At 40.4% G+C, this 26,619-nt stretch overlaps 6 protein-coding genes across 6 annotated transcripts; 3 read left to right on the top strand and 3 right to left on the bottom strand.

Annotated features, from left to right (window-relative positions):
* The first annotated feature begins 527 nt into the window (after nt 1-527).
* On the top strand, nt 528-2,641 carry LOC121759422 (glutamine synthetase N-1-like). The gene is made up of 4 exons (XM_042154993.1): nt 528-718; nt 873-960; nt 1,779-1,883; nt 1,974-2,641. Exons 1-4 carry the CDS (start codon nt 687-689, stop codon nt 2,064-2,066), a joined length of 318 nt encoding a protein of 105 aa, XP_042010927.1. The 5' UTR covers nt 528-686; the 3' UTR covers nt 2,067-2,641.
* Nucleotides 2,584-3,565, bottom strand: LOC121759421. Its single transcript, XM_042154991.1, has 3 exons — nt 3,082-3,565; nt 2,913-2,946; nt 2,584-2,777 (listed from the first exon to the last, which is right to left on the bottom strand). Exons 1-3 carry the CDS (start codon nt 3,286-3,288, stop codon nt 2,584-2,586), a joined length of 435 nt encoding a protein of 144 aa, XP_042010925.1. The 5' UTR covers nt 3,289-3,565.
* A 1,947-nt stretch (nt 3,566-5,512) lies between these two features.
* Nucleotides 5,513-6,886, top strand: LOC121757483 (serine/threonine-protein phosphatase 7 long form homolog). Its single transcript, XM_042153022.1, has 3 exons — nt 5,513-5,652; nt 5,906-6,735; nt 6,839-6,886. Exons 2-3 carry the CDS (start codon nt 5,911-5,913, stop codon nt 6,884-6,886), a joined length of 873 nt encoding a protein of 290 aa, XP_042008956.1. The 5' UTR covers nt 5,513-5,652; nt 5,906-5,910.
* A 312-nt stretch (nt 6,887-7,198) lies between these two features.
* Nucleotides 7,199-8,468, top strand: LOC121759420. The gene is made up of 3 exons (XM_042154990.1): nt 7,199-7,451; nt 7,536-8,263; nt 8,339-8,468. The coding sequence occupies exons 1-2, from the start codon at nt 7,278-7,280 to the stop codon at nt 8,250-8,252; spliced, it is 891 nt and encodes a 296-aa protein (XP_042010924.1). The 5' UTR covers nt 7,199-7,277; the 3' UTR covers nt 8,253-8,263; nt 8,339-8,468.
* A 350-nt stretch (nt 8,469-8,818) lies between these two features.
* LOC121759419 lies at nt 8,819-11,918 on the bottom strand. The gene is made up of 3 exons (XM_042154989.1): nt 11,809-11,918; nt 9,044-11,653; nt 8,819-8,961 (listed from the first exon to the last, which is right to left on the bottom strand). The coding sequence occupies exon 2, from the start codon at nt 11,646-11,648 to the stop codon at nt 9,102-9,104; it is 2,547 nt and encodes an 848-aa protein (XP_042010923.1). The 5' UTR covers nt 11,649-11,653; nt 11,809-11,918; the 3' UTR covers nt 8,819-8,961; nt 9,044-9,101.
* Nucleotides 11,919-15,430: 3,512 nt separating this feature from the next.
* Nucleotides 15,431-17,604, bottom strand: LOC121757481 (putative late blight resistance protein homolog R1B-16). The gene is made up of 4 exons (XM_042153020.1): nt 17,368-17,604; nt 16,538-17,167; nt 15,804-16,463; nt 15,431-15,751 (listed from the first exon to the last, which is right to left on the bottom strand). The coding sequence occupies exons 1-4, from the start codon at nt 17,602-17,604 to the stop codon at nt 15,431-15,433; spliced, it is 1,848 nt and encodes a 615-aa protein (XP_042008954.1).
* Between the last annotated feature and the right edge of the window lie 9,015 nt (nt 17,605-26,619).

Below are 26,619 nucleotides of genomic sequence, written 5' to 3'. Positions count from 1 at the left end.
AATTATAAAATTTTAATTAATTAAAAAAGTTTGACATAATTGGTTGATTCTAGTATAACGAGACCAGATTTTTAAAAATATAGTCCACTAATTATGTCAACATTTTTAACTTAATAAAATTACTATTATTTTTATAGAATATATATTTATATTATTTATATTAAGATAATAGCTATATAAAACATAAAATTTGGTCAAGCTTTAGTTTATTTTAGATAAGAGAAACGTTTTTTTATATAAATCTTTTTAAAAAGTAAATCATCATAATAAAATAAAATAAAAAATAAAAAAGGGAAAATTTGACATTTTTATATTTTTTTAGAATACGTAAATGTACACTCTTTTATATAATTTTTTTTTAAAAAGTAAAATTTGATCTATAATATTATTTTAACAAGAGTTAACAAAATTATTTTTATTAAGGAAATAATTTTTAAAAATAATTTTTTTAAGCATTAAATACTGTCTACTCGTCAACTATTTAATGGTATATTATAAAATTTAGTATGCAAATGCATGAGGTGAGAGGTAATCCTTTTTCGCTCCGGATCCCCTGTCGCGTAGAACGTCCCTTCTCATGGCGGCTCCCCTGCCGCCGCTCTCACCGGAGAATCTCCGTCTTTCTCAGAAGCAATCCACCCGAATTCCTCTTTGATTGGCTTCGCCGAGAAATTGATAGGAATTTCATGAAATTTTGTTTTGTTGGAATGATTTTCCGGTACTTCTGTGACCTATCTATTTTCCATTTTCAATAATTCTCCATAAATCAATCGAATGAACTTAATTATTCAGATTCTCTGTGTTTTCATGACTCTCGCATCGAAAATTTTCTCTATAATTGCTGGATAAAATTGTAGAATCTACTATCGCAGAAATTGGGAAAAATCAAGTCTGCAAAGCGATGCAGAGATCTTGGATTGCTCGAGCTCCGCCGTGCGGAATGAGGTTGAAGATGGCATGGTTCGTACCCTTCCATACTGTATATTTTAGAGCATATTCTGATTTTTTTCATATTAGATGTTGATTTAAGGAAGTTGGTTGATGGAGATGCTAAACATCATGATAATTTGTGATATAATTATTAATTGAATCATGTTTTAAAAATAAATTAGTTAAATTGACTTCGAAGGACTTAGATTACAATGCGTAGTGCTAAACTTGATGCTGAAAAGAGTTTTGTAGAACTGATATTAGCTGGAAAAATTAGTATGTAGTAGCATTTATGGAGAGGATTGTTAGGGTTTTGGAAATCTTGAAGCTATGAGCAATGACTCTTGCTCAGTTTGAGGTTGTGTTGAACAAAAAAATAGGATAAATCTGATTCAGATTTGGGGTTATACATAGTTCAGTTTTCATTTTCTTTGTTAATTTTTCGACGAGCTTGTTAATTGCTAAAATCCATCTATGATGAGCTTGATCTAGTGGAAAAAGAAGAAAAACACTACATACTAGCTACTTACTGTTGGTAATGAGCAAGCTTTAATTTGTTGATGTCATTTGAGTTGAATGCTCTACATGGAAAATCGATAATGTTGGCGCTGGAAAATGATTTCTTGTTCAAAAATCTATATCCATTAATAAAGTAAGTATCAAATTGTCGTTAGATTTCTATGGAAAGTACAAGGTTATTCTGTACATGAATTTTGACACCTTGATCCCTCCATTTTGGTGTACCTCTAAACATGATCAACTTTTTCCATTACTTAGGAACATGCTGTATGAAACTTTGCATTATGCACTTGAATTGTTTTCAGAATGAGACTTCCTTTTTATTGTAGGTCACGTGCGATGCGCACACGCCTACAAGTCACCCAATCCCTACAAATAACAGATACAATGCAGCACAGATTTTCAGCAACCCTGAAGCTTGCAGAAGAACCATGGTAACCTACCAACAGTTCAGTTCTATTCTGGTGCAGAATACATTTTCGCATAGCATGCTTATTCTGATGTTTTTCTTTTCTTTTTGATAGCATGGTAATGAGCAAGAGAACACACTATTGCATAAGAATGTTAAGTGGCCTCTTGGATGGCAATCTAGTGGTTATCACCTCAACCTCAGGTGATTGTCACTCAAATAGTTTTGCCGGTTGACCTCTTGCCAGAAAACAAGTGTTTTGGTTTGAGAGTAGGTATGACTCTATCTGCTGCTCCTCTACGAGCTTCTTTGTTCTGGTTTTTACTGCACTTTTAGCAATCTTAATAGCCTTCTTTTTATGAGGAGAATCTTTGAAGCCCTCTCCAGGGACAACTTCACCCGCTGGTTATTTCCGCCACTAATTTCCCTTTTTTTGTATATTTAAAAGCGTCCCAAATGTTTTAAAAGCATCCCAAATATATTGGAGACACGTTTTAAAAGCGTCCCAAAAATTTATTCACTGACGCTAGTTAAAAGCGTCCTTGATTAGATTTGGCACGCTCCCACTGAGGACACTTTTTAAAGCTCCCACTAAGGACACTTTTTAAAGCGTCGTGATTTATTTAGATACACAAAAAACGTCCTTAATCAATTTAAAAGGCGTCCTTAGAACTCTTTTTTCTTGTAGTGGTGGTAAGTTAATTTATGTACAAACTATCGTATGACTAATTATAAACATGAACATTATACATATCATTCATATCTATGACACTCTTATGATGATGAAGTGCATGCCAATTACATCTCCATCTTTGCCATATTGGATATTCATCAAATCTATATATGAGTTCGTGACTCTTCTTCAATTCCAAAAGCTTGTTCCACCGATCGATCGAAGGTGCATTCATTGCACCTATATCTGATATGGTATTTCATGATATCATTTTATTAATATCAATCTCGATATATGAAATTTACCTTACAAGCATTACTTAGCTATAGCACTACATTTTTAGGGGATATAAACTATAAACTGTGATTTTGAAGTACTTACGGTGTAATTTGGGTTCGGCTTTCTCGCAAGTTTCCTGAAAAACAGAACATATTTTCCAAGTTACAATCACTCCAAACAAAAATCGTTGTACAAATTATTAGTTTGTTAACATCATATATATACAAGATTAAATTTTATGTCATTCTTTGTATCAAGCTTTAAAAATTACTTTAACTGAAGTGGCAAGTCGAACTGTGTCTTGTATTAAAGAATCCAGATCAGCTTCATATCCAGGCCTCACATAAATAACCTGTAAATACAATCGAAATGCATCCAATCCAATCCAATCCAATCCAATCACATATATACATAGTCCGTAGGATTGTATTATATGCAAAACACAAATCCAGAACACCGAGTTCATCACAAAGATCATTATTAGTGAATGTTTAGTTCATTATAGAAATTTTGGATTTTTAAAAGCACAGAGTTCATTTGCATGTTTTAAAAATATGAATTTTTTGTAATGAACTATACTAAGAAAAAACTAATAATGAACTTCATTTTTTCTTATATAAACCCCGTATTTTGGTTCCACCTTTTGCATTTAAAATTAGTTTGAAAGTATTAATAATATACTCCCTCCGTCCCAACTTAATTGTCACTCTTAGAGTGAGCACGAGTTTTAAAAAAAGTAAAGAAAAGTTTGTTGGAAAAGTTAGTGGAATGTGAGATCCACTTTTTTATATTAGTTTTATAATAAAATGTGAGTGAAGTGAGTTAGTGGAATGTGAGGCATGCTTATCATTTATGGTAAAAATGAAGTGTGATAATTAAGTTGAGACGAACCGAAATGGAAAAGAGTGACAATTAAGTTGGGACTGAGGGAATATATTTATAGCAAATTACTTATACCAGGAGTACAACTAATAAATAAGTAATTGAAAACTTAGGGAAGGATCATCTCCTCCAATATCAGGAAGTTGATTAGATGATTCCCTAATTGTTCTCGTTGATGGGAGAATCCACGCTTTAAATGTCGCGTTAATCTGTCGGATAATAGTTAAGTATCGAAATCTTTCAATTGTGTGTATGTGTGTGAGAGAAAGCAAGAGATGATACATCTCGGAGGTAAGGAGAGCAGCAATTGCAACATTTTCTGGTGAATGACGTGGTGCTCTGATTCAGGGTTTAGAGATGGCTATGGAGCTCTTTACTCACATTTGGATAGAGCTGGATTCAGCGGCTCTGGTTAGGTTGTTATCAGCTGGATATCTTGGCTCCGTAGATTTTTGACATCATATGGCTTTGATCCGGAGCATGACATCTCAGCGGCACGTTCGCTTCTCACACATCTTCAGAGAAGGGAACTAGGCTGCCGACTTTCTGGCAGGTAGGGGGGTCCAGACCCCTGCACTTACATACTTTGACCCTATCTCTGCGCCTCGGTACTTAAAGACACTCGTTAGGATCGACCAGCTGGGATATCCTAACTTTCGTTTTCGACGTAGAGATGTGGATTGAGCGTGAGCTCACGATGGTTTACCTTCCTTTTTATCTACCTCTTCCTTTTGTTTATTTAGCTTTTCTTTGCGTTTTGATATCATGGAGGATCCCGGCTTGTTGGACCCCTGGTTTACATTTTCATGTTCTTATTTTCGATCTTAGTCACTTTTGGGCTAAGATCATGTTGTTGGAATATTATATTTTGATCTTATTTACGGGTTGGGGGTCTGCTTAAAAACCCCGCTCACAAGGGGCGTTTTTTTTATTTTGAAAAAAAAAATGTGGTGATCCTTCCTTGTAAAGATAGCCCAAAACCAGCATGCTATGCCACAATAATCAGATACAAAATCATGTCATTTCCATGAATTGATTAATTAATCAGATCCAATCGCTTAATTGATAGCAATCTGTATGCATTAATTACCTTTTGAACGGAAAGGTTTATAGAAACATTAGTATCTTTGTGGACACCATCGTCATCTGAAAGATCAAGCAGTTGTAGGTCTCGCAGGGAAAATAAATACTCTGAATTCCAATTTCCATGCCATTTTGCTTCCGCCGTTGATATCGCGATCAAACGCGGCTTACTCTTCTTCTTCTTCTGCACATTTACATTACAAATTATGAACGAAGAAGATGCAGATTTGGTGAATTATAAATGCGAGAAAAAGAATTAATTAATCATACCGTTGGAAATTAATTAATTTCTGCTGGCGGAATTGGTACGGAGATGAGTTTGGGATTATCAGATGAAAATCTGTTGATTATGTTAGCGGAAAATGAAGAAATCCAACTACAACTATCTCAACTCTCTTTCCCTCTCTAACAACCCCACTTTCATAACCGGGTTTTTTCTTCTTTAGTTCTAGAGTACATTAATCATTCCTCGTTTGTACTGCGTTTTTTTTTTGTTCCGGATTTGGGAGAGACGCATGACCCTCATGCGTCTCTTTTTAATGAAACGCATGACTGTCATGCGTCTTTTATAGAGACGCATGAGGGTCATGCGTCTCTCATTTTTTTTCCGTTTTATTTTGATGACGCATGAGAATCATGCGTCTTAAAAACAGACGCATGACGCTCATGCGTCTTTTTTTTTTTTAAATTTGACTAGAGACGCATGATGCTCATGCGTCTTAGAAAGAGACGCATGAGCGTCATGCGTCTCTACTTCGAATTAAACCAGCGGCGAAGGCAGTAGCTCCTCACTTACGAACGCAGACAGCAAACACTCACGGAGGCGGCGATTTCTTCCTAGATTCGGCGAAAGAAGACGATTTCGACTTGTTTTCCGGTAAGTTTCGTTCAATCATTCTACTTGCCTTCCTTATTTGTTGTTAATTTGCATAGATTATTTAGATTTCCCCTAATGTTTGTAAATTAGGGTTAAAAACGAATAGCTCCAATTTGGTTGATTTTTTTGTTGTTTAGTTAAATGTCTACGATTTTAGTGGCTAAATTCATTCTATTGTATAATATTGGTATGTTTTTGATGATTGTCGTTGTGATTTTGTATGTTTTTTGGTTGTGATTTTGGTTGTACTTAGATTAGATGGCGACTTCAAGTTCTACTGGACATTTATTGTATGGACCCGAAGACCCGTCCGTGTTAAATATGCAAAAAAATCACATTTCAAATAAACTGATGAAAGGGGGAACAACCCAAGTATTTAAAGTCCGAAGGACTGAAAGTAAGACTTGGGACGCCGTGATTCACGAGAATGTAAGATATTGGCTTGACGTCTTTGGTTTCAAAGGCGTGATCGATTGTGGGAAGCCAATGAAGGTCGACAATGAGCTGATCACGGCGTTGATTGAGCGTTGGAGGCCGGAGACACACACATTCCATCTACCGATCGGTGAGACGACGATCACCTTGGAAGATGTGCAAGCCATCTGGGGCTTGAGGGCGGATGGCGTCGTTTTCACGGGTCGTGACTATCATGACAACTTTCCAGATTGGACCAGCAAGTGCCGCGATCTGTTGGGATGGATACCAGATTCTTCCACAGAGACAAAGCAAGGTGGTTTGCTGATGACCGCGCTGATCAACCAGACAAGGATGCCTCTGGGTGATGACCTGCCTACTTACGTATACATCCAAAGAGCACGTATCCATGCCCTAATTTTATTAGGAGGTCTCATTCTACCGGATACCACGGGGTGTAAGGTGCCATTTATGTGGTTGAATGGGCTTGGGGATCCGGAAGAGGTGAAGAATATAAGTTGGGGAAGCGCGGCATTGGCCTACCTTTATCATTATCTATGTGAGGCTTCCATGGATAAGAGAAAAGAGTTGGGCGGCCCTATGATCCTCCTGCAGCTATGGGCGTGGGAAAGAATGCCCACATTGAGGCCTGCGTTCATAGGACCAAAGGTGCACGAGCCATATACACCATGTGGCGCCAGGTATATATCGAAATTTTTATTTATTAATGCATATTGGGTGAATTTTTTTCTTACATCAATTTTATGTATAGGTGGAGAGGAACAACGCAGATAGGAAATGCTCCAAGACACTCGGTTGAGCATTACCGTGACCAATTATCTCTGATTAGACCTGGCCAGGTGAATATTCTTTCGGTTTGGACTTCGTTTATGAACTTATTATGAAATTAATTTGGCATTTGCAATGTTGTTTTGTAGTTTATCTGGACGCCGTACGCACCTTTCACACTGCCTGACTACTGCAATGATGTGAATGGATGCTCTTTGTGCGAAACCTACTTGGTATGTTGGGCCTATGTCGAGGCCCATGAGCCTGGAAGAGTACGCCGACAGTTCAATCGGTACCAGGATATACCGCAGTCCGTAGACAGGATGCTAAGGAACGTCGATCATTTGGGCAAAACTGATCGGCGTGGCAAGAAAGGCAACAACTGGGCAAACACGCATCAGTTCTACATTGGGGAGTGGGACATGAGGTTCGAAAGGTTCCAAGCTGCCCAGTATGCCGCATCGATGTCCATGGATATCCCCATGAACCCGGGGTATATGGCGTGGTATAACAGGATTACCGTGACGTACATGACTCAGCCGGGGACACGGGCCACTACTGGGATGAACGAGTCGGCTGCTTCGATGAGACTATTTGTAAGTTTGTTATATTAAAATATATGCTTTCATGTGATATAGATTGTTTAGTACTGATAAGTGTGTGTATCATTTTGTGTCTAGGTTGAGGGGTTTCAGCAGGTTTTCCATTTAACTACGGAAGACGAAATGGACCCACGAGTGCGCCAGATTCGGGAAATTGTTAAGAATGTCCTCGAATCTACGAACAACACGGATGTCATGGAGTACCCCGCTTCTCAACATCAGGATGTGGTCATGCCTTATGAACCAGAAGTAGTTCCACGGCGTCGTGGAGTGCCTGGTGTTCGGACTGGGGGACACGGCTACACAAAGCAGTTCAGGATGTCCCAGCCGGTGCCCGATTATGTAGCACCAGAGACGCAGTATCAAGTTCATGACCCACCCCAGTGGTATTCATACCCGGCGCATGAGTCACAGTCACAGTGGGAGCGTCCCCAGTATTCTCCTAGCCAGCCTGAGCCCGATTGGCATCGTCGCCCATATTCACAAAGCCAGGACGCGCCGCAATGGAGTGGGGCCCGAGCCTCGGTCGATTCATTCTTCCAGAATTATCAGGTAGTGCCTCCTGTACAAGCTGAAGAAGAGGATGATGATGAAGGAGTAGAAGAAGATGACAACATTGTCGAGGCACATGAGGAAGAAGACGTTCAGAGCATCGGTATCCAACCTCGACCTGCTGCAGAGGGTTCATCACGAGGCGGGGTTGGGAAGCTCGTGAGCAAAGTGTACAAGAGGTTGTCCTCCAGGAAGAATAAGGGAGTTGAACCGTCAAAATATACTCCATCAGCGTATAAGTAGCAATTTTTCAGGTACTTTGTTTATTTAAGTTTTCATATCTATGAATCTTCAATTGGTTACTAATTTCATTAGTATCTCCATTCCAGGAAGTCGGGCAGTGAAGAATGAGGGTGGAATTGTCCCAGGCATGATGGTGGAGTTGCTCGAATTGATGTAACTGATTGTGCATTTGTTGCATATAACATGATATTTGGATATGTATGTTATGGTTTGGTGCTCAAATTCATGTTATTTATGTTTATCTTATATTCTTCATCAAATGGAAATTATTTATATCAATTCCACTGAATAAAATAAAAATGGAGGTATAGTTGAAGTATAATCGGGCGATCGGGCGAATTCTCTGTACTCTGCCTGCTGAAAAGTTAGAGACGCATGAGCATTATGCGTCTCTGTATAAGACGCATGACCCTCATGCGTCTCTGTATAAGACGCATAATGCTCATGCGTCTCTAACTTTTCAGCAGGCAGAGTACAGAGAATTCGCCCGATCGCCCGATTATACTTCAACTATACCTCCATTTTTATTTTATTCAGTGGAATTGATATAAATAATTTCCTTTTTTCAATACAACCATTTATTTAGATTGCAAACTCAATCAGTACAAAATATGTCCAAAGTTCAGTTAATACAAAGTCTTCAATTCATTCCAAAGTCTTCAATTTCTAACACGCTTTTTGTCCAACACTGTCTTCACGTACACAAGCCCTGTTACAACAGAAAGAGTACGATTTCTCATAGAACGAAAATATAAAATATACAAACATAAAAAAATAAGGTACAAAAATACCTGCGCTGCAAATGTGAATAACCCCTACATAACACGACCGACTGTGCAGTTTCTTCGGTCATGTCCTTCTACCGCAATTCCTGCACTTGCGGGGCGCTCTCGGTTCATCTTCCTCGCGGATATCCATTTGATTAGGAATCCTCCTTGTTCTGCCTCGTCCGCGCTTTCGAGGAAGCAACTGCTCAGGGGTGATACGCAATTTCCATCCAGGATTTGCCCAATAGTCTTGGTGTCTTGGGGCTTGAAATGAGACACCATAGTACTGTGCTTCCCATGTAGCTTTGTGGTTGTGTTTATCAATGAGTTCAAAAATAGAGTTACCTCGATCTCTGGCAACGGTGCACGCATGTGAACAAGGGACTCTCCACATCTGCCACTTCCCACAACTGCACTTTGAATCCATAAACTCGACTTCTTGTCTGTTATCGCCCTTTGCCTTTCCATTTTCAACACGTGGACGACTTCGAATTTGGTAATGACCTAATTCTCGGGCGACTACTGAACAGTAATGCATTTGCCCCTTCGCATCATTCGCAACAAGTTTGTCCCTCGCCCAGGGGGTCAACCGACCTTCGGTTTGTTGTATTTCTGTCTTTCTATCTGCCCACCATTCAACTGTTCGCCAAAATGTCAGATCAACCAAAGCTCTTATTGGCAACTCTCTTACACCTCTCAGTACGTTGTTGTAGCTCTCTGACATGTTTGTCGAGGGCACCCCCCATCTCAGTTCATCATCGTAGCAAAGAGACCAGTTCTCTTTTTTGGCTTTGTTGAGCTCGTGTATCGCAATAAGACTTTCCTCCCGTAGTGCACGTCGCCTTCTCACGTACTTGCGTACTTGAGTTGTGACACCCAATGCCCATATCATGCCTTTTGCTTTTCCTCCCTTACCCTTTAGTTTTGTCAAGATATTTTTCCTCACATGGATCAAACAAAATTTGTGGTGACATATCGGCGGCTTTTTCCATTCATCTGAACGCATAGCCTTGAGGATTCCTTTGTGCCTATCCGAAATGATGCATACCTCCCTTTCGTACTTCACCACATGAATTCTGACATGATCCAAAAACCACTCCCAGCTGTCGCCAGTTTCTTCATCAACAATAGCATATGCAATAGGCAGACATTTCTTGTTTGCATCAACACCACAAGCAACAAGCAGCTTACCTTTAAATCTTCCTCGGAGGTGAGTTCCGTCTATTGTCAAAACTGGTTGGCACTCCTGGAAAGCATGTATAGCAGGCCCAAGTGCCCAGAACACGTAATAGAAGACTTTAGTACGGCCCTGGCTCAACAACTCGTTATGCCTCCACTCAACAATGGTGCCTGGATTCCTATACTGCAGTTCAAGCATGTAGCTTGGCAAATCCCTAAATGACTCCTCCCATCCACCAAATACAATCTCTAAAGCCCTTCTCCGTGCATACCATGCCTTCTTATAACTGACTACCACATGAAATTTGTCATGAACAAAATTTCTTACGGCGGCGGCACTAAACTCGGCATTTTTTAGCAACTGATGGCGAATACACAAAGCAATCATTGGTGATGAAAAGTTAGCATGTCCTCTATCATTACGATGACCTTCACAACTATGGCGTCCCCGCCACTTCCTAATCTCCCACATATCATCATGGGCCATGTGTGTAACAGACACTTCCCACCGACATTCATTTGCTTTGTCAGCGTCGGTCTCGCTGATAATAGCTGTCCCATCTTCTGTCCTCCCATTTGGATATTTGCACACGGCATGCCACCTTCTTAATTTACTCTCAACCACCCTAAATTGCCGGTGTTGCCTCAGACTCCACATAGTAATAGCAGTCTTCACATGCAGCTTGCTATCAAATTTTGTTCCACCATTAATCCGATATGGGTGTTCTTCATCCCAGTACATGGTACTGCGTTCATTACCAACTTCAGGTACCTCAGTACGACCACTTGGCAGTTTGCGAAAATATTTCAACCCAGTGTGAACATATTCTGGAAGTGGTTGTTCACCTTGTACGACGGGTTTATACACTACCTCCTCATCACTAGAGTCAGCACCGGAATCATCACTTAAAATATCATCAGACGATGATGACGATAATTCTGGATCTGCAAGGTCTCCTCGTACAACATCAACATCAGCATGTTCTTGTACATTCTCTTGAGTATTCAATCCAACATCTGCAACGTCTGTTTGCTCATTCATACCGCAGTCGATGCTCATAGGTTCAAACCTCGTAGATGAACCAACACCATGATCAACAATTGGTGGGATTAAGGCATTTCCAACAGACGAATACTCAACAAATAATTCAATATGCCGAGTAGAATTTAGAGCCGCATTGAACATATAAAACACACTTTGATCACTGTCAACCGCAGTACATACATAACTCGTACCGGTACCCAAGAAACAATGCCTCCAAGATATTTCGATGAAGTGTTGGTTGGAATCTATTCTTATCTTAGCACATATCATTCCTACTAATTCAGATAATGAAACACATGAATCCAATACGATGGAAGCTCTCGCACGAGGAGGATCATAACAAATGCCCACATGAGGAAGTTGATATATTCTACCACCCCAATATAAACTCACGAATACTTGCATGATTTCTGCAAAAATAAATATACAAACCAACAACAATTAAAGATAAATTTTTTCAATAAACCCTAAAATAGTAAGTTTACATAAATTTTTCAAAAACCCTACTAATATGCAAATAAACAACAAATAATGGAGCAGTGTTGAAAGATTGAAGGAAACTTACCGAAATATGACGGGAGTCGCCAAGAAATCGCCAAGGAAATCGCAACCTTTGCTGTCTGCGTGCGTGAATGAGGAGCTACTGCCTTCGCCGCTGGTTTAATTCGAAGTAGAGACGCATGACGCTCATGCGTCTCTTTCTACGACGCATGAGCATCATGCGTCTCTAGTCAAATTTAAAAAAAAAAAAGACGCATGAGCGTCATGCGTCTGTTTCTAAGACGCATGATTCTCATGCGTCGTCAAAATAAAACGGAAAAAAAATGAGAGACGCATGACCCTCATGCGTCTCTATAAAAGGCGCATGACAGTCATGCGTTTCATTAAAAAGAGACGCATGAGGGTCATGCGTCTCTCCCAAATCCGGAACAAAAAAAAAACGCAGTACAAACGAGGAATGATTAATGTACTCTAGAACTAAAGAAGAAAAAACCCTCCACCGTTGTGGACACCATCGTCATCTGAAAGATCAAGCAGTTGTAGGTCTCGCAGGGAAAATAAATACTCTGAATTCCAATTTCCATGCCATTTTGCTTCCGCCGTTGATATCGCGATCAAACGCGGCTTACTCTTCTTCTTCTTCTGCACATTTACATTACAAATTATGAACGAAGAAGATGCAGATTTGGTGAATTATAAATGCGAGAAAAAGAATTAATTAATCATACCGTTGGAAATTAATTAATTTCTGCTGGCGGAATTGGTACGGAGATGAGTTTGGGATTATCAGATGAAAATCTGTTGATTATGTTAGCGGAAAATGAAGAAATCCAACTACAACTATCTCAACTCTCTTTCCCTCTCTAACAACCCCACTTTCATAACCTTATCTTCCTGCAGCCTCGGTGGCTGGCACCAAAGGCTCCATTGACTCTCGAGCGTCTAGTTATAAAGTTTTGTAACTATTGTTTACATTTAAATAAATTTAAAGATGTAGTTCCATTTCTAATTTTGTCATGAAATCTACTGGTCATTTTAAATTGTTATCCAGACTCCACGTAATTTAATTTTGTTGGAATACTTAATCGTCAAAAATTGACTACACATAACAGGTAATGTATTTTTTCGGCGTGTTACAAAATCCGAATTAACCTAATGAACTAATCAAAATTTGGAATATGGATGGTTATATCTACGGTCCTATTTGGAGTAAAAAATTTATGATCCTTCCATATTAAGTTGGCATGACTTAATGTATCTTACCAATAATTCCTTGACAAATGGAAATTAAAACCCTCATGCCACATTAATTAAACATCAATTCAATAAAACTAGGATATTGACACCTAATATCATGAAACTTTTAAAAAGTTGGGTTTTTCCCAAGAACTTTGAAATTGACAAATAATATCACGAACTTTATCCCGAGTTTGTGTTATTTCCTACCAATGAAAAAATTCCGGCAAATAATGTCATGATGCAGATTTTTTTCATAATTTCTCGATAACAACTTCGAGAGTTTTAAGATTTTCAATCTTAGAGAATAGTTTTTCTTGAAACACACCCTCCAAATTTGTTCTTCAATCTAATATAGTCGAAATTTTTTCATTGGTGGGAAATAACAAACTCGGGGGTAAAGTGCATGGTATTTTTTTACCAATTTCAAAGTTCATGGGAAAAACCCAACTTTTTGAAAGTTCCATAATATTAGGTGCGAATATCCCATAAAACTAACTGCACAAAATAGACATCCACTAATCATGAAAAGTAGCATTATATTACTACTGCTATTAAATATGGAAATTGTCATCATAGAATAGACGTGCAATATACTATAAGACATGTGTATGTATATATATAAAAAAGTAATCATATTAATATTCTTTTCATAACAAGAAAAAAAATTATTCCTTAATAGTACTAGTTTGAGATTTTATTAGTGAGACTTTTTTTTTCTTATTTTTTATTTGTATATATACAAAAATTTTATATATATAAAAATTATGACTATAATATTATATTTTGTTATCATACTCTTAAGTAACTAATTATAAATTTTAATATTTTCTTATATATTTTCAATAACTTTCAATATATTTCTTGATTTTTTACATGGTAATAAGAAAATATTCAAAATCATAGTTTATTACTTAATATGCTAACAAAATATATAAGTTATAGTCATAATTTTTATTTGTATAAAATTTTTGCATATATAAATATAAAATAAGAAAAAAAGGTCTCTTAATAAAATCTTAAAATAGTACTACTATCAAAGAGTTGTAATATGATTTTTTCCTTGACATGTAACGTAATATGATTACTTTTTTATGTGAAATGTTATTACATTAAGAAGTCAATATACATATATATTGTAGGAGTAGTATATTACACGCCTATTATATGAATGCATCCATATTTAATGGTAGTAATATAATGTTACTTTCGTGGATGTCTATTTTGTGCAGTTAAGTTTTATTGAATTATATTTAATTGACGTGGCATGAGGAGCTTTTTTATTTCTATTTGTCAAGAAATTATTGGCAAAGTACACCAAGTCACTATGACAACTTAGTATGAAAAGATCATAGAATTTTTACTTATTTATTTGACTTTTTATAGATCTTTATTAAAAATAATATTACTATTGTTAGGAAATTGTCACGCTATGAGTTTGTAGTGATTAAAATGAGGCTTCTGAATGCATATTAAATAAACTGGTAAACAACTACTACCTCCGTCCCCAAAAATTTGTCTCACTTTGACCCGGCACGGGTTTTAAGAAATGTAATGGAAAGTGAGTTGAAAAAGTTAGTGGATTGTGAGTCCTACTTTTATATATTAGTTTTATAATAAAATGTGAGTAAGAATGAGTTAGTGGAATATGAGGTCCACTACAAAAAATGGTAAAAAGTGAAATAAGACAAATTTTGAGGGATGAACGAAAATAGAAAAATGAGACAAATTTTCAGGGACGAATTTAGTATGATAGTACTAATTTTAGAATAGTATAATCAGGATGCAACATCTTAGGAACTATACATAAATGATGACAAGATTTGTAACAACACATGATTTATTTCATGTTTTAATTAAACCTAGATACTTAGGTACTGCTAATATGAATATTCACCTCATCCTCGTCCTTCATTCCGGCCGCCGCTACCAGCTCTAGTGCGGGCAGGATGGTGGCCTAGTATGAGGAAGTGTAGAACGAGGCAATATATATATGGATCTCCAGGTGCCACTCACTCTTGTACCTCCCATTGCGAAACACCTCAACTCGATAACAATGGCATTCTTGATAGGCCGCACATCATCTTTCAAGATATGGAAGAGGAGGACCACCCCTCCCCAGCATCCGTGTGGGCCCGAAGCCCGTTCGCCTTTTTCCGGCAGGGGCTGACCTTGGTGCCGAAGATGGCTGCATGCATCTACATCTTCACCAGCATAGAGAGGGCTCCAATGCAAAGATAAATGTTTAATTAACAGACACACATAATTTATTATTGTGTAGGTTGAAGCAAAATAGAAACTCAATTTACTACTAGTATAAAAATGAGTATATTTGTATAAAAATTATAAATATAATCAATGCACATGATATGCATATTGATATAAATATAAAACCACTGTGCATTCATTCAATTAATCTTCAAGTTGCAGAAAATGGAAGTGCGATCAGATCACCATGGGTCCGTGTTTGCAATACAGAGTTTGAGATCGTAGTTGCCGTTGTCAGATTGTTCCTCCTCAATCCTTTTTGCTGAGGCCACTACGGATCGGCTGCATTCTTTGAACTCGATTAGTTGAAGTCTTGGAATTTCTCCAATGCCGTTAGGGATTTCCTCTACAACTTTAAAAAGATATAGAAAATGCAGTGATGGGAACTCATCTCCATCTGCTGCCTCCCACTCTTCATCACATGTCTCCTCCTCGCTTTTAAACTCGCAATCACTTATTGTGAGCACTTCCTGCTTATGCAGTGCACACAGTCCTCGACACTCCTGAATTTATCCCACAAAAATAGTTTTTTTATATTACAAGGAAATATATAACTTTGGAACGACAATCAGGAAACTTTATAGGAGTAGTTCTCATAAAATAGCATCTCAATATTTCGAGCTTGTGAAGATGGCAAAGATCAATTGCCATGGTTGTAGATCGGAAGTCATCATCAATTGCCAACTTTTTTATATTCGGACCATCCTCTTTAGTTAGAGTTGTAATTGAAATCATTTGCATCTTCTTCATAACACTATAGTTCATTAATTCCTCATCTTTTAACAACTCAAATTCACGCACCTTGAGATTTCTTAACTGAGAGAGTTGCCACAACTCAGATGGCACATCAAATCGGCAATAACCAATCAAGGTTTGCAAATTCCACAATCTAGATATTCCTCTAGGTGTTCTTGACATGCAGTCGAGACCTAAGAAGCGTAGGTTCACAAATTCAAATATTTCAGTTGGGAACACATTAAACAACATATGCATTAAATCCAACACCCTTAGCAATCTTGATGCTGAAAAGACACCTAATGGAAGATCGTCACTCATAGAACCAATGCATATAACAGATCGAGTAAGTGCTGTAGACTCTTGTGAAACATTAACAACTTCCATTACAGTTGATGTGTCGAAACTCACACGGCGTGGGTTAGACAATGTGACCTCTGGACCATTCTTCACATATAGATACTTGTCTTCATCAGATTTCTTATGCACAGATCCCTCAACATATCATGCATGTGGTAACTCTTTGGTTTTCCACACTTGTTGTATTCTCTAACCATTAATAGATTTCTATCTACTAGAGACTTAAGCCAATCCTCTGCCTCTTCCTCCAAACTTCTTTCCCCGTTTGATTTTACAAATCCTTCTGCCACCAATAAACGTACGAGGTTGGAGCCTCTAATCTCGTAGTCTTCAGGGAAAGCTCCAATATATAAAAAACACGGTTTCAAGTGATTTGGCAAGTGATTATAACTTAAAGACAATATACTAGAGCATTGCTCGTTTGATTCAGCAATTGCTGCTATTACATTGTTCCCAAGTTTTTCCCAAACATGTTTTGATCTTTCGATCTTAGATAGTAGCCCTCCAATCACACTGATAGCTAGAGGAAGCCCACCACAATCATTGGCAATCTTTCGACCAATATCTTGCAATACAAGAGGACAATTCTCTTCTCCAAACGCAAGCTGGTGGAGTAGATTCCAACTTTCAAACTCGCTAAGCAATTTAACCTGATGATGCGAACTCAAAGAGTCAGCATAGTTCGCCACAGTAGATTCCCTAGTGGTGATCACAATGCGACTCCCGTTGTTGTTGTTGTCCTGGAAGTACATCCTTATCTCATCCCAGAAATTCGTGCTCCATATATCGTCTAATACAATCAAGTACTTTCTACTGAACAAGCTCTTATGTAGCATAACTTTTAACTTATCATTATTTTGATCACATTCTTGTCCAGTTATGCAACGAAGAAGGCTTAAGATAATTTGTGGCATATTGCAATCTTGTGAAATTGTGGCCCAAGCACGATAATCAAAGTGATAAGCAATCAATGGATCTTCAGAAAGCTGTCGAGCAAGAGTGGTTTTACCTACTCCACCCATACCAACGATGGGGATAATCTCCAGCTTGTCTGCATGCTGGTCAGCCGTTCCCTCAGATGCATCATATCAGCATCAATTCCCACAACAATACTCGAACTCGATGGAAGCAACAGATGAGCATCAATTCCCACCACAACATTCGACCTAGATGGAATGCTATCCTCCATCTCCACGAGCTTCACTTGTTCCATAGCATAATCAAGTTCTTGAAGCTTCTTCTTATCCTCCACTTGCTCCATAACAGAGTCAAGTTCTCGTATTACTTCCTGCAAATCTGGTGTTGTGATACGATCATATCCATATCCCAATTATTTAGTTGCATATTTGATTTACCATATCTTTTCCATATTTGTTTAGATATTTGTTTCTTGTTCATTAAGTTAGTAGCATTATAAATAGGAGTTATTGTTATCACTTTATTCAATTCAATGAATATATTATTTTCCACAAACTTGTCTTGAGTAACAAGAATATCATATTTCGTTTCCCAATTGTTGTTCGTCGGAGAACGTCCGAAAATCAGCAATCCGTGGTCTATCTTTCGAGAACGTCGAAGGTTCGATCACCTTATCTCTCCGAGAAGTTAGCCATCCGGCCTCGTTACGGAGGACGTCCGTAACAACTGGTGCTTTCATCCCGTACTCATCCTCCATATCAAAAAAAAAAAAAACAGTCGCAGCACCACCATCACAGCCACGCCTAATCCTCCACCTTCTTCATCAATAACCTATTCACCACCAATATCCTTAATAGAAGTAGCTCAATGACAATCTCCTCGAGGGCCTCCTAACATGAGGACGTCCAGCGCTGGATCGGATGAACGTATACCGCCGACGGGGTTCCTCACCGGAGGCAATGCGCAAGTCACAATCAGAGACTCTTCGCGCCGCGCGTCCACAAGCGCTTCACGCGGCGACGATCAGTCGCGATATCCGCGGCGCGATTTCCAGGCGGCCTCCGAGGCGCCGCACGATGTGGCAGGAACAACCGCGATTTTCTCCACCGGGTTGGAGAAGATCTTGGCGCGATTTGACAGAATGGAACTCAGGCTGGAGAAGTTGGAAGCGCCCGAACCTGATCCCCCCTATTTCTCGGACGAACTTGATGACGAAGGGTATCACTCCCCGCGCGACGCTTGGGCGGCAGAAGACGATGTCCACCGGCCTTTCATCCACGGACAACGAGACCGTGGTGGGGATATCCATCGTCGACGAGGCGCTGCCCGCGCATTACATTGACGCGACGGCCGTTTTCCGCAGCAGAACGTTCATCGGGCGTCGTACCGCGATCGCCCCGAGCCTCGGCACCGCACGTGCTGGGACAGGCCGCAGGACCGGTACCTGGGGATGGACGAGTCCGAACAACAACACTATGTGGACTTCTATTCCGGATCGAGGCGTCGCCGGACTTGCTGGGATCCGCCCTCCCGCACATCCGGTGGACGTGTGGAAGAGATTCGCGCTCCTCCGCTGTCAGAACCACCGCCACAGCCTGTACCAGAACCAGAACTGTTCTATGGCCCGACGCATCGTGGAGCATCTGACACTCCCGCGTCAAAATACACGACGCGCCCCTCTTTCGGCCCCCGGGGCTTTCTTCACGCTGATTCAGACGTGCCGTCGCGATTCCCACCTAGCTCGTATACTGGACAGCAGCGAGAGCAGCCCCAAACCTGGAACCGGCACCTGCACCCCACATTCCCAAGCCCTCGTACCCCCGCACATCCACAGCTCGTTCTCGACCAGAAGCCACCGCTGCAGCACGTGCTCGACCAACAACCACGGCCAAGTCGCCACCGCGCTGCACCGCCCCCGCCGCTGCACATGGATCAGCAACGATCGTCATCCTGCGGCCATCCTACGACTCACCTCCGTCAAGCTGCGGCCTACCTCGAATTGCCCACTACTGTGAAGCAGCCCCTGCTCCAACGCCCGCCCTCCTGCCTGCGTTCCCCGAGCCTCCACTCCGCTACGAAGCTTGTTTCTTGTGAAGAGAAATACTTGGAGAGGGATGCAAAAGTGTTGAATCAAGTTGACTTGCGGCTCAATGAAAAGAAATTAGTAGATGATGAAGTACGAGCTATAGAGGTGGATAAAATTGATGACGATGATGGTCTTCATGATTCAAGTAAAAAGAATGAGGAAGAGGCATATGTAGAGGAGGACGATTCCATAGAGGAAGTGCTGAAGGTCATCTCCTCATTCCCTGTTGTTCAAGTGCAATCCAAATCTATTGTTGAGAATTGTTGGGGCAAGAAAGGAGATAATGCTTACGCCGGTTTGTGCATAATTGTTGGTGTCTATGTGGATTTGAGTATTAGTGATGTTACAAGTATGAATCATCGATCAACATCGCCCGATACCGATGCAAGGTTGATCCCTCCGCGCAATGACATGTTGGATTCGAACATTCTTGGAGGCGTGAACAACCTTTTCGATTTGGCAAGGAATTTTTCCAAAAAAATCGGGTCTCCTTTGTTGATTTTTGACAAAGGTGATAAATGGAGATATTCAGTTGTTCGATATGTGTTTGATCCAGGAGGAGACGCCTCGCCAAAGCTTTGGCTTTCAACTCTCATAAGTGGTTCGTGGTTCCCACCTTGAGGACAAGGTGTATTTCAACCGTGGGGGAGTTGATACGATCATATCCATATCCCAATTATTTAGTTGCATATTTGATTTACCATATCTTTTCCCTATTTGTTTAGATATTTGTTTCTTGTTCATTAAGTTAGTAGCATTATAAATAGGAGTTATTGTTATCACTTTATTCAATTCAATGAATATATTATTTTCCACAAACTTGTCTTGAGTAACAAGAATATCATATTTCGTTTCCCAATTGTTGTTCGTCGGAGAACGTCCGAAAATCAGCAATCCGTGGTCTATCTTTCGAGAACGTCGAAGGTTCGATCACCTTATCTCTCCGAGAAGTTAGCCATCCGGCCTCGTTACGGAGGACGTCCGTAACATGTTGACAAAGTGAATCTCACGCAATTAGATCCGGAAAGCATTTGATCAACCATGTGGGATTCAAGAATGTCTTCTGCTCTCCAAACTGTCTATTTTGGTGAGTGAAGATTTATCAAGGATTTGTTGCAGAGAAGTAGCTTTATTCAGGAGGTAATGGAGTTGAGGGTTGTTTTCATCAACAATCCATCGTGTTTGGTCATGATTTAGGATTCCTTCAAGAATGACGATGAGGGGTTGCAGATTGTAAGCCATTTTTCAGATATCTTCTCGCTTAGAAAACAAAGCTCTTTGCAAATTGCAATTGCATCTAATTGTTCATTAATTACAGTGGGGAGCATCTCATTTTGGACCTCAAATAATTCAGTGGACTCCAAAGACTTACAATAGAATGATAGATAAATGCATGAATAGACAGAGTCATTCATATCTTACATTGTTTTATCTTATAAAATATTAAAATACATTGTTAAATCCAAATATAAAAAAATCGTAAATCTCATGTCTCAAAGTCTCAAAGCAGGGACGGATCTATAGTATTGTGAGAAATGCCCCACCTCATTGTTCTTATAGCATGTATATATATATATATATATATATATATATATATATATATATATATATATATATATATATATATATAAAAGGGTGTGGTAAACTACAAACCCCCCTAAGATACAAATTATGCAAACTTTAATCCTACACATTTATTAGAAATAATCAACGGTTAGTATAGATTGTATACATAATGTCAACATTACCTATATAATTGTTCACTAAGGGTAATTTAGTGATGTAACTAAGCAGCCCACATAATTAGGCGTTAAGTTGTGATTGAGAATCCAGTCAGTTACTCCTTTTCAACACCCACCCCTTAATCACGTTTCTTTTCTCCCCTTTCCTCCATTCGAACCCTTCGATAATCTACTGCAATCAATCGCGTTTCTTCAAGGAACCAAGCCTCCAGCAATCGTTCGAATAATCGGTGTTGACGCGACCTCTGCTCCGGTGACATGAGTGCTAATAATCGGTGTTGACGCGACCTATGCTCCGGTGACATGAGTTCTCCGGTGACCTTTGCACCAATTTTAATCTTCGTGATTTCAATTCGATTTTGAAAGTTAGGTAGAGGAATAAAACATTATCATGTCAGTATCATATTTGTAAATTATGCGTGCAAAGTTCAACAGCAACATACCTGAAATGTACCAATTCTCTATACATAATCTCATTAGCCATCATAAAAAAAAGTTCAATGTCAGCAGTGGATAATGTCAACAGAATATTTGGGTAGTGTGTTTACTTTGCAATGTTAACGCCTAATTATGTGGGAATGTCAACAGAATATCAGTAGAACCACAATGTCAACAGAATATATATATCATGGGCAGTGGATAATGTCAACAGATTATTTGGGTAATGTCAACGGAATATCAGTAGAACCACAAAGGCACCACACAAATGGCAACACGAAATTGGGAACATATCTGGAACAGATCAGTGAAATGTTATTGACAAAGTTAAGGAATGGTTGGAGTGAAATGAGGGCTTTTTGTAACCGATGCATGAATCACATTCCATAAACACCCCCCGTGACATAATTTGTGTTAAGCGTTGACATCCCCATATGCATCCCAAACGTGAACCGTTGATCAATTACAAGGAGTGTGTAGGATTAAAGTTTGTAGTTTGTATTTGAAACGAGGATTTTCTTCTTTTATCGAGTGTGCACAGAAATAGATCACTGCAAGCGCTTGGTCAAGACACCACGCTCCTTAAATCCACTAGAGCACAAGGTCTAGGAACTTAAGAGAACATAAAGTGCTTGGTCGTTGGACACACATCGACTCCCCTTCAAAAAAATATAAATCCCTCAACCCGAATACTATGAATTAGTATAGGGAAGTGGGGTCGATCCCACAGAGATGGACTCGCAAAGTAGTGCTCAGAGACTTTGGACAGACAAATGGCTGCTGCCACGCAACAAAAGGGTTGAGAATTTTAAACTAACTCTAGACCTAGGCAGAAAATGTAAATGCTAGACCTAGGACATGTTAAACTTGTAAATTCAGACTTCGACAACAAGAAACATAACCACTTCCTAGACAGTGTAAACAACTACCTAATCTAGCTAAACAGAATATGACTGAAAGTGGGGACCATAATTCCAAAAATGGCAAGTACGGAAAGAACTGCAGATTAACAAACTCTGACGCTAGCTCGCAGCAAAATGCATCCTCTCAACCAAATTAAACTTGCAGATGAACAAACAGAGCAAAAAGCGAGATTCGAACAGAATATAGAGATTTGGTCGTCGTTATCTTGCTGCAACTCGGAAACACATCAGATCTGCGTACACTAGACGGAATGAAAGAAAAAACACGTAAACTAAGCATGAAAATCAGATCGAAACTACTCAGATTCACGTCAGAATGCTTGATCCACTCCGGATCTAAGACATCCGAACCCAACAACCAACAAATCCAGCAAATCCAACCAAAATTCCTCCACAATCCAACTCCAATCTCCCAGATCTGACCATTAACCTGCAATAACTCAGTAAACAGCTGCGAAACGCATCCAACTCAGACAAATTAAAACTCCAAAATCTCAATAAGCGAAACGATCAAACCAGAAATCAACACAATCGCCATAACGGAAAATCAAACTTGCATTTAAACCAGAAACTATTCGGTGAAAACAGCGAACCGAGCTTCGAACAACGAAGCTCGGCAGAGTAAGCAAAATGCGGAAAGCGGAAAATAAATTGTTTCTTCGCTCCTAACAAGAGCGGTGTTACACCATATCGGAAGCTAAGATGAAACCCGAACGTGCGAACTGAGATCTCCTCAAAACTAGTATCAAGTGTGTGTGTGGGAAAGTGAACTAAGCAACAGGCTGTGGTGAGGTCTCCCCCGGGAAGATCCCTCCAGCTTGCATGCTTCTGCCTTTTATAGATGCGGACATAGCCCTTGAGTCTTCGTAGAAATCTCTATTCTACCCTTCAACTCTGGAGCTTCCTCCGTCGAGCAATTCTCTTCATAATCGTTCACTAAATCGCCAGTTCCTCGACCTTGTGATTTTTTGGTCTTCTTTCCTGGACCTGGCGAATTCCTTCACACACCTGGCTTAAAACGTGCGTTAGTCCTAGTAAAATCACGAATTAAATCCCTAGACCCATGCATGAAATTAGCCTTATCAAACTGCTCACACTTAAACCATGCTTGTCCTCAAGTATGAAAGACAAGAAAAAGAAATAAGGCGAATTTCAATGCACGGCCCCCCCCAAGTACTATTCTACAAACAAAACAGACTCCTAGACCTAGACAACTACAACACGAAACACATAAAAATCACAAAAGAAAAGAAAACACATAAGCGCATAAACTGGTATTTTCCTAGCAGCCATCCCCACAAGTTTAAGGTCAATCCAAGCGTTTACAGCCTCAGATTCCTCCCCTTCCCTTCTTCTATCTAGTCGAGTTGTCAGTTCGTCAAGATAGCCTTCTGACTTCCCAATTGTTAGATTCACTCGATCACTCATTCCTCACCAGGGATGTTAGGATCGGATCGCTCTTAAGTTAAAGTTACTCCACTGATGCATCGGGTTATGAGAGTTTCTCCTTCCTACCGTCTCCTTTTTATTCCTGGGTCTGGTTACTACTGCTTCCTGCCCTTAAATTTTTTTTTTTGTTTTTTTTTTTCCTGGACTTCGTCCAGCTTATACCTCCGGTTTTATTATTTTAACTCCTCCCCTGGACTTCGTCCAGCTTATACCTCCTTTTCCTGGACTTCGTCCAGCTTATACCTCCAGAAACCCTTTTTTTTTCCGTCAGACTCTTCTCCCTAAGCATCAAGTGGTAGCCCATTCTTTTTACAAGTTAGCTCAAAGTGTATAGGCTTATAACTCGCTCTTATAGTAGGGCTGCACAACTGGGTTATCTAAGGCATCCTCTATCGTTCTCACTTCATCCAACTGACTTTGATTTATTAAGAGAAAAGGATTCACAATTTAGCATGTATTTTCTCTTCAATTACTCTCCCTAAGGGGCTTTTTGCTATTCATTTTACCAGTTATGCAAACACGAAACCTAAAAAAAACTTCTACAAACTCCTAGACCTAACAGAATATGTACAAGACACTATCTGCACTAACTGCGTCCCCCCTCCCACTTCATTTATGCTTGTCCCCAAGCAATCCGTATGAAGTGGAAAGCAGGCCAGTTAGTGGCGACATGAAACGAACTCAACAAAACACAAACTTCTCACACTTAGACCAAGCATTGGGCTAAGTGGGAGAAGGAACAACATACAACACAAAACATGTTATGACATATAACCCCTTCTCACACTTAGACCAATGCCTGGTCTAAGTGGAAGGGTTCAACACATATATACAGAACCTAGCATGCTGACAGGTAAAACAGAAATAAAACGAAAGAACTGTTAAATAAAAGAAAGAAAAAGTTACTTGGGATTGAGGGGAAATTCAATTCGGTGTCTGGCCCCCGTGGGAGCCAAACTTTGGTGGCACCGTCGGCTGGGTCACCTTTGCTTTCTTCCTGGCCGGCATCTCCGGCTTCTCTGGTCTGTCATCAGTAGGTCGGGGTATGGCTGTCCTCAGGACCACGGGTCTAGCGGAAGAGGGGGTGATGTGAGGCCTCGGGCCTTGTGATGGCTTCTGCGCGGATACACTTCCTGGACTTAGCGTTGTAATGTTGCCGCTAGACCCAGGAATAGTTTCTGATGCATCCGGGAACTTTTTGTGCAGCCATTTCAGCATGGTCGTCATCAAAGCAACACCCTCCGCCATCCTGTTGGTTTGCTCACTTGACGAAACCACCCAATCGGTGATACGTCCCCTCAGGACTGCGGCCTCTTCCCTGCTTTTTCCGAATTCCATTCGGATCTCAGTCATTTCCTTGCGTACCCCGTCGATTCCTTTCCTTACCTCCTCAACTTCTTTCTGAACTCCCTGAACCATCAGCCTGACTTCGTCCTCAGTGGCTTGATCCTTTACCTCCACACCATCGGGTTCCTGCTTGACTTGTGCCTCTGACTTACCGACCTCATAAAAACACACCTCCTTCCCTCGGGCGATCAGCAACCCCTTGTTGAAAAAAAAGTCGAAATTGAAGACTTCCGGGGCTGAGCACATCTTTACTACACGGCAGGCCTTGCTGATTTTAATTACAATGTTGCGCTGCAAATAGGCCCCGAGAAGATGGCACGTGTACAGATGCCTGGACGGGTTGGAGGTGACGTGATGGCAGGCTTGGGCTAACCAATAACCCAAATGAACTCGTACTCCCGTGGCCATGCACCACGTAAAGTATAGGTCGGCGGTCGTCAGGGCGTTGTTGGCAGTGCCCATCAAGTTGTAGCTAACAAAAGTTTGGGCGAATCGCAGGACCCGATTTTCTATATGGTGTGCCTTCGAAAAACTTGTTTTAAATTGACCCACTCTTGAGTGAGTCAAGAACTCCCACGCACCTTGTGCCTGAAATCCTGGCGTCAACTTCGGCGGACCAACCATTCTGTCGTTCCACAGGCCCTCATCATCTTCTGTTCTCGTTAGCAAGCCCATCCGCAGCGTCCACTCCCGGATACTCATCCTATGTTCTTCATTAAAAAGCCTGAAAGCTATGGAATCCGCATCCAAATCGGCGGTGGATTTGAACCGGAAGGTGGAAAAGAATTCACGGGCCGCGTCGACTGGAACTTCGAAAGTGCTGTGCTTTAGTAACCAATCAAAACCGATTGCATCTATATACCCCCTGAACTCATCGTTAGAGCTAATATGTTTGAGTTCCGCCGGGTGGTACATTTTTCCGGACTTCGCCACCTTTCCCTCAGCACTCTTTTCCTTGTATATGGCCACACGTTTTGGATCGTCAAATCTTCTCATATTGTCTAGCAGCTCGTTTGTAATCCAAATCTCCGTCGGCTCAAAGTTCAGTACATCCTCGTCTTGCTCCTCCTCTGAATCACTGGACCTGGCAGGATTCTCGGGGTCCGTGGCGTATGGTACCTTGGCGGGTGGAGGAAGTGGAGATTCAGTAGATTTCCCCCTCTCCTTCTCGGTCGAGGAGGAAGCAATTTGTTTCCCTTTCCTCTTCTTAGCCCTCGCGCGGCGCCCCTCTTCGTCACTCTCCCTTCCACTCGGCCTGGGGGAGTCTTCCTGCGCAGACACGGCTGTCGCTAGGTCCAGCGTATCCTTTTCCTTTTGTTGGGCAGAAACGGCAATGTCATCAAGAATACTCCGACGTGTCCGTCTCCTTGTTT

The sequence above is a fragment of the Salvia splendens genome, chromosome 12 (genome assembly GCF_004379255.2).
Source record: "Salvia splendens isolate huo1 chromosome 12, SspV2, whole genome shotgun sequence".
NCBI classification, from domain to species: Eukaryota; Viridiplantae; Streptophyta; class Magnoliopsida; order Lamiales; family Lamiaceae; genus Salvia; species Salvia splendens.
This window is presented reverse-complemented; position numbering and strand designations above follow the sequence as displayed.

Bases quoted from the DNA above. Each gene is read 5' to 3' on its own strand.
- LOC121759422 (XM_042154993.1), top strand. From the start codon at position 687: ATGAAATTTTGTTTTGTTGGAATGATTTTCCG. The intron at 719-872 runs GTACTTCTGTGA...CTACTATCGCAG, and splicing joins TTTGTTGGAATGATTTTCCG to AAATTGGGAAAAATCAAGTC. The intron at 961-1,778 runs GTTCGTACCCTT...TTTTTATTGTAG, and splicing joins ATGAGGTTGAAGATGGCATG to GTCACGTGCGATGCGCACAC.
- LOC121759421 (XM_042154991.1), bottom strand. From the start codon at position 3,288: ATGATCTTTGTGATGAACTCGGTGTTCTGGATTTGTGTTTTGCATATA. The intron at 2,947-3,081 runs GTAATTTTTAAA...TCTGTTTTTCAG, and splicing joins GACTTGCCACTTCAGTTAAA to GAAACTTGCGAGAAAGCCGA. The intron at 2,778-2,912 runs GTAAGTACTTCA...ATACCATATCAG, and splicing joins AGCCGAACCCAAATTACACC to ATATAGGTGCAATGAATGCA.
- LOC121757483 (XM_042153022.1), top strand. From the start codon at position 5,911: ATGGCGACTTCAAGTTCTACTGGACATTTATTGTATGGACCCGAAGAC. The intron at 6,736-6,838 runs GTGCACGAGCCA...TTTTATGTATAG, and splicing joins CTGCGTTCATAGGACCAAAG to GTGGAGAGGAACAACGCAGA.
- LOC121759420 (XM_042154990.1), top strand. From the start codon at position 7,278: ATGAGGTTCGAAAGGTTCCAAGCTGCCCAGTATGCCGCATCGATGTCC. The intron at 7,452-7,535 runs GTAAGTTTGTTA...TTTTGTGTCTAG, and splicing joins CTGCTTCGATGAGACTATTT to GTTGAGGGGTTTCAGCAGGT.
- LOC121759419 (XM_042154989.1), bottom strand. From the start codon at position 11,648: ATGCAAGTATTCGTGAGTTTATATTGGGGTGGTAGAATATATCAACTT.
- LOC121757481 (XM_042153020.1), bottom strand. From the start codon at position 17,604: ATGGAGCAAGTGGAGGATAAGAAGAAGCTTCAAGAACTTGATTATGCT. The intron at 17,168-17,367 runs GTATGGGTGGAG...ATGCTACATAAG, and splicing joins GGAGATTATCCCCATCGTTG to AGCTTGTTCAGTAGAAAGTA. The intron at 15,752-15,803 runs GTTATATATTTC...GGATAAATTCAG, and splicing joins TTCCTGATTGTCGTTCCAAA to GAGTGTCGAGGACTGTGTGC.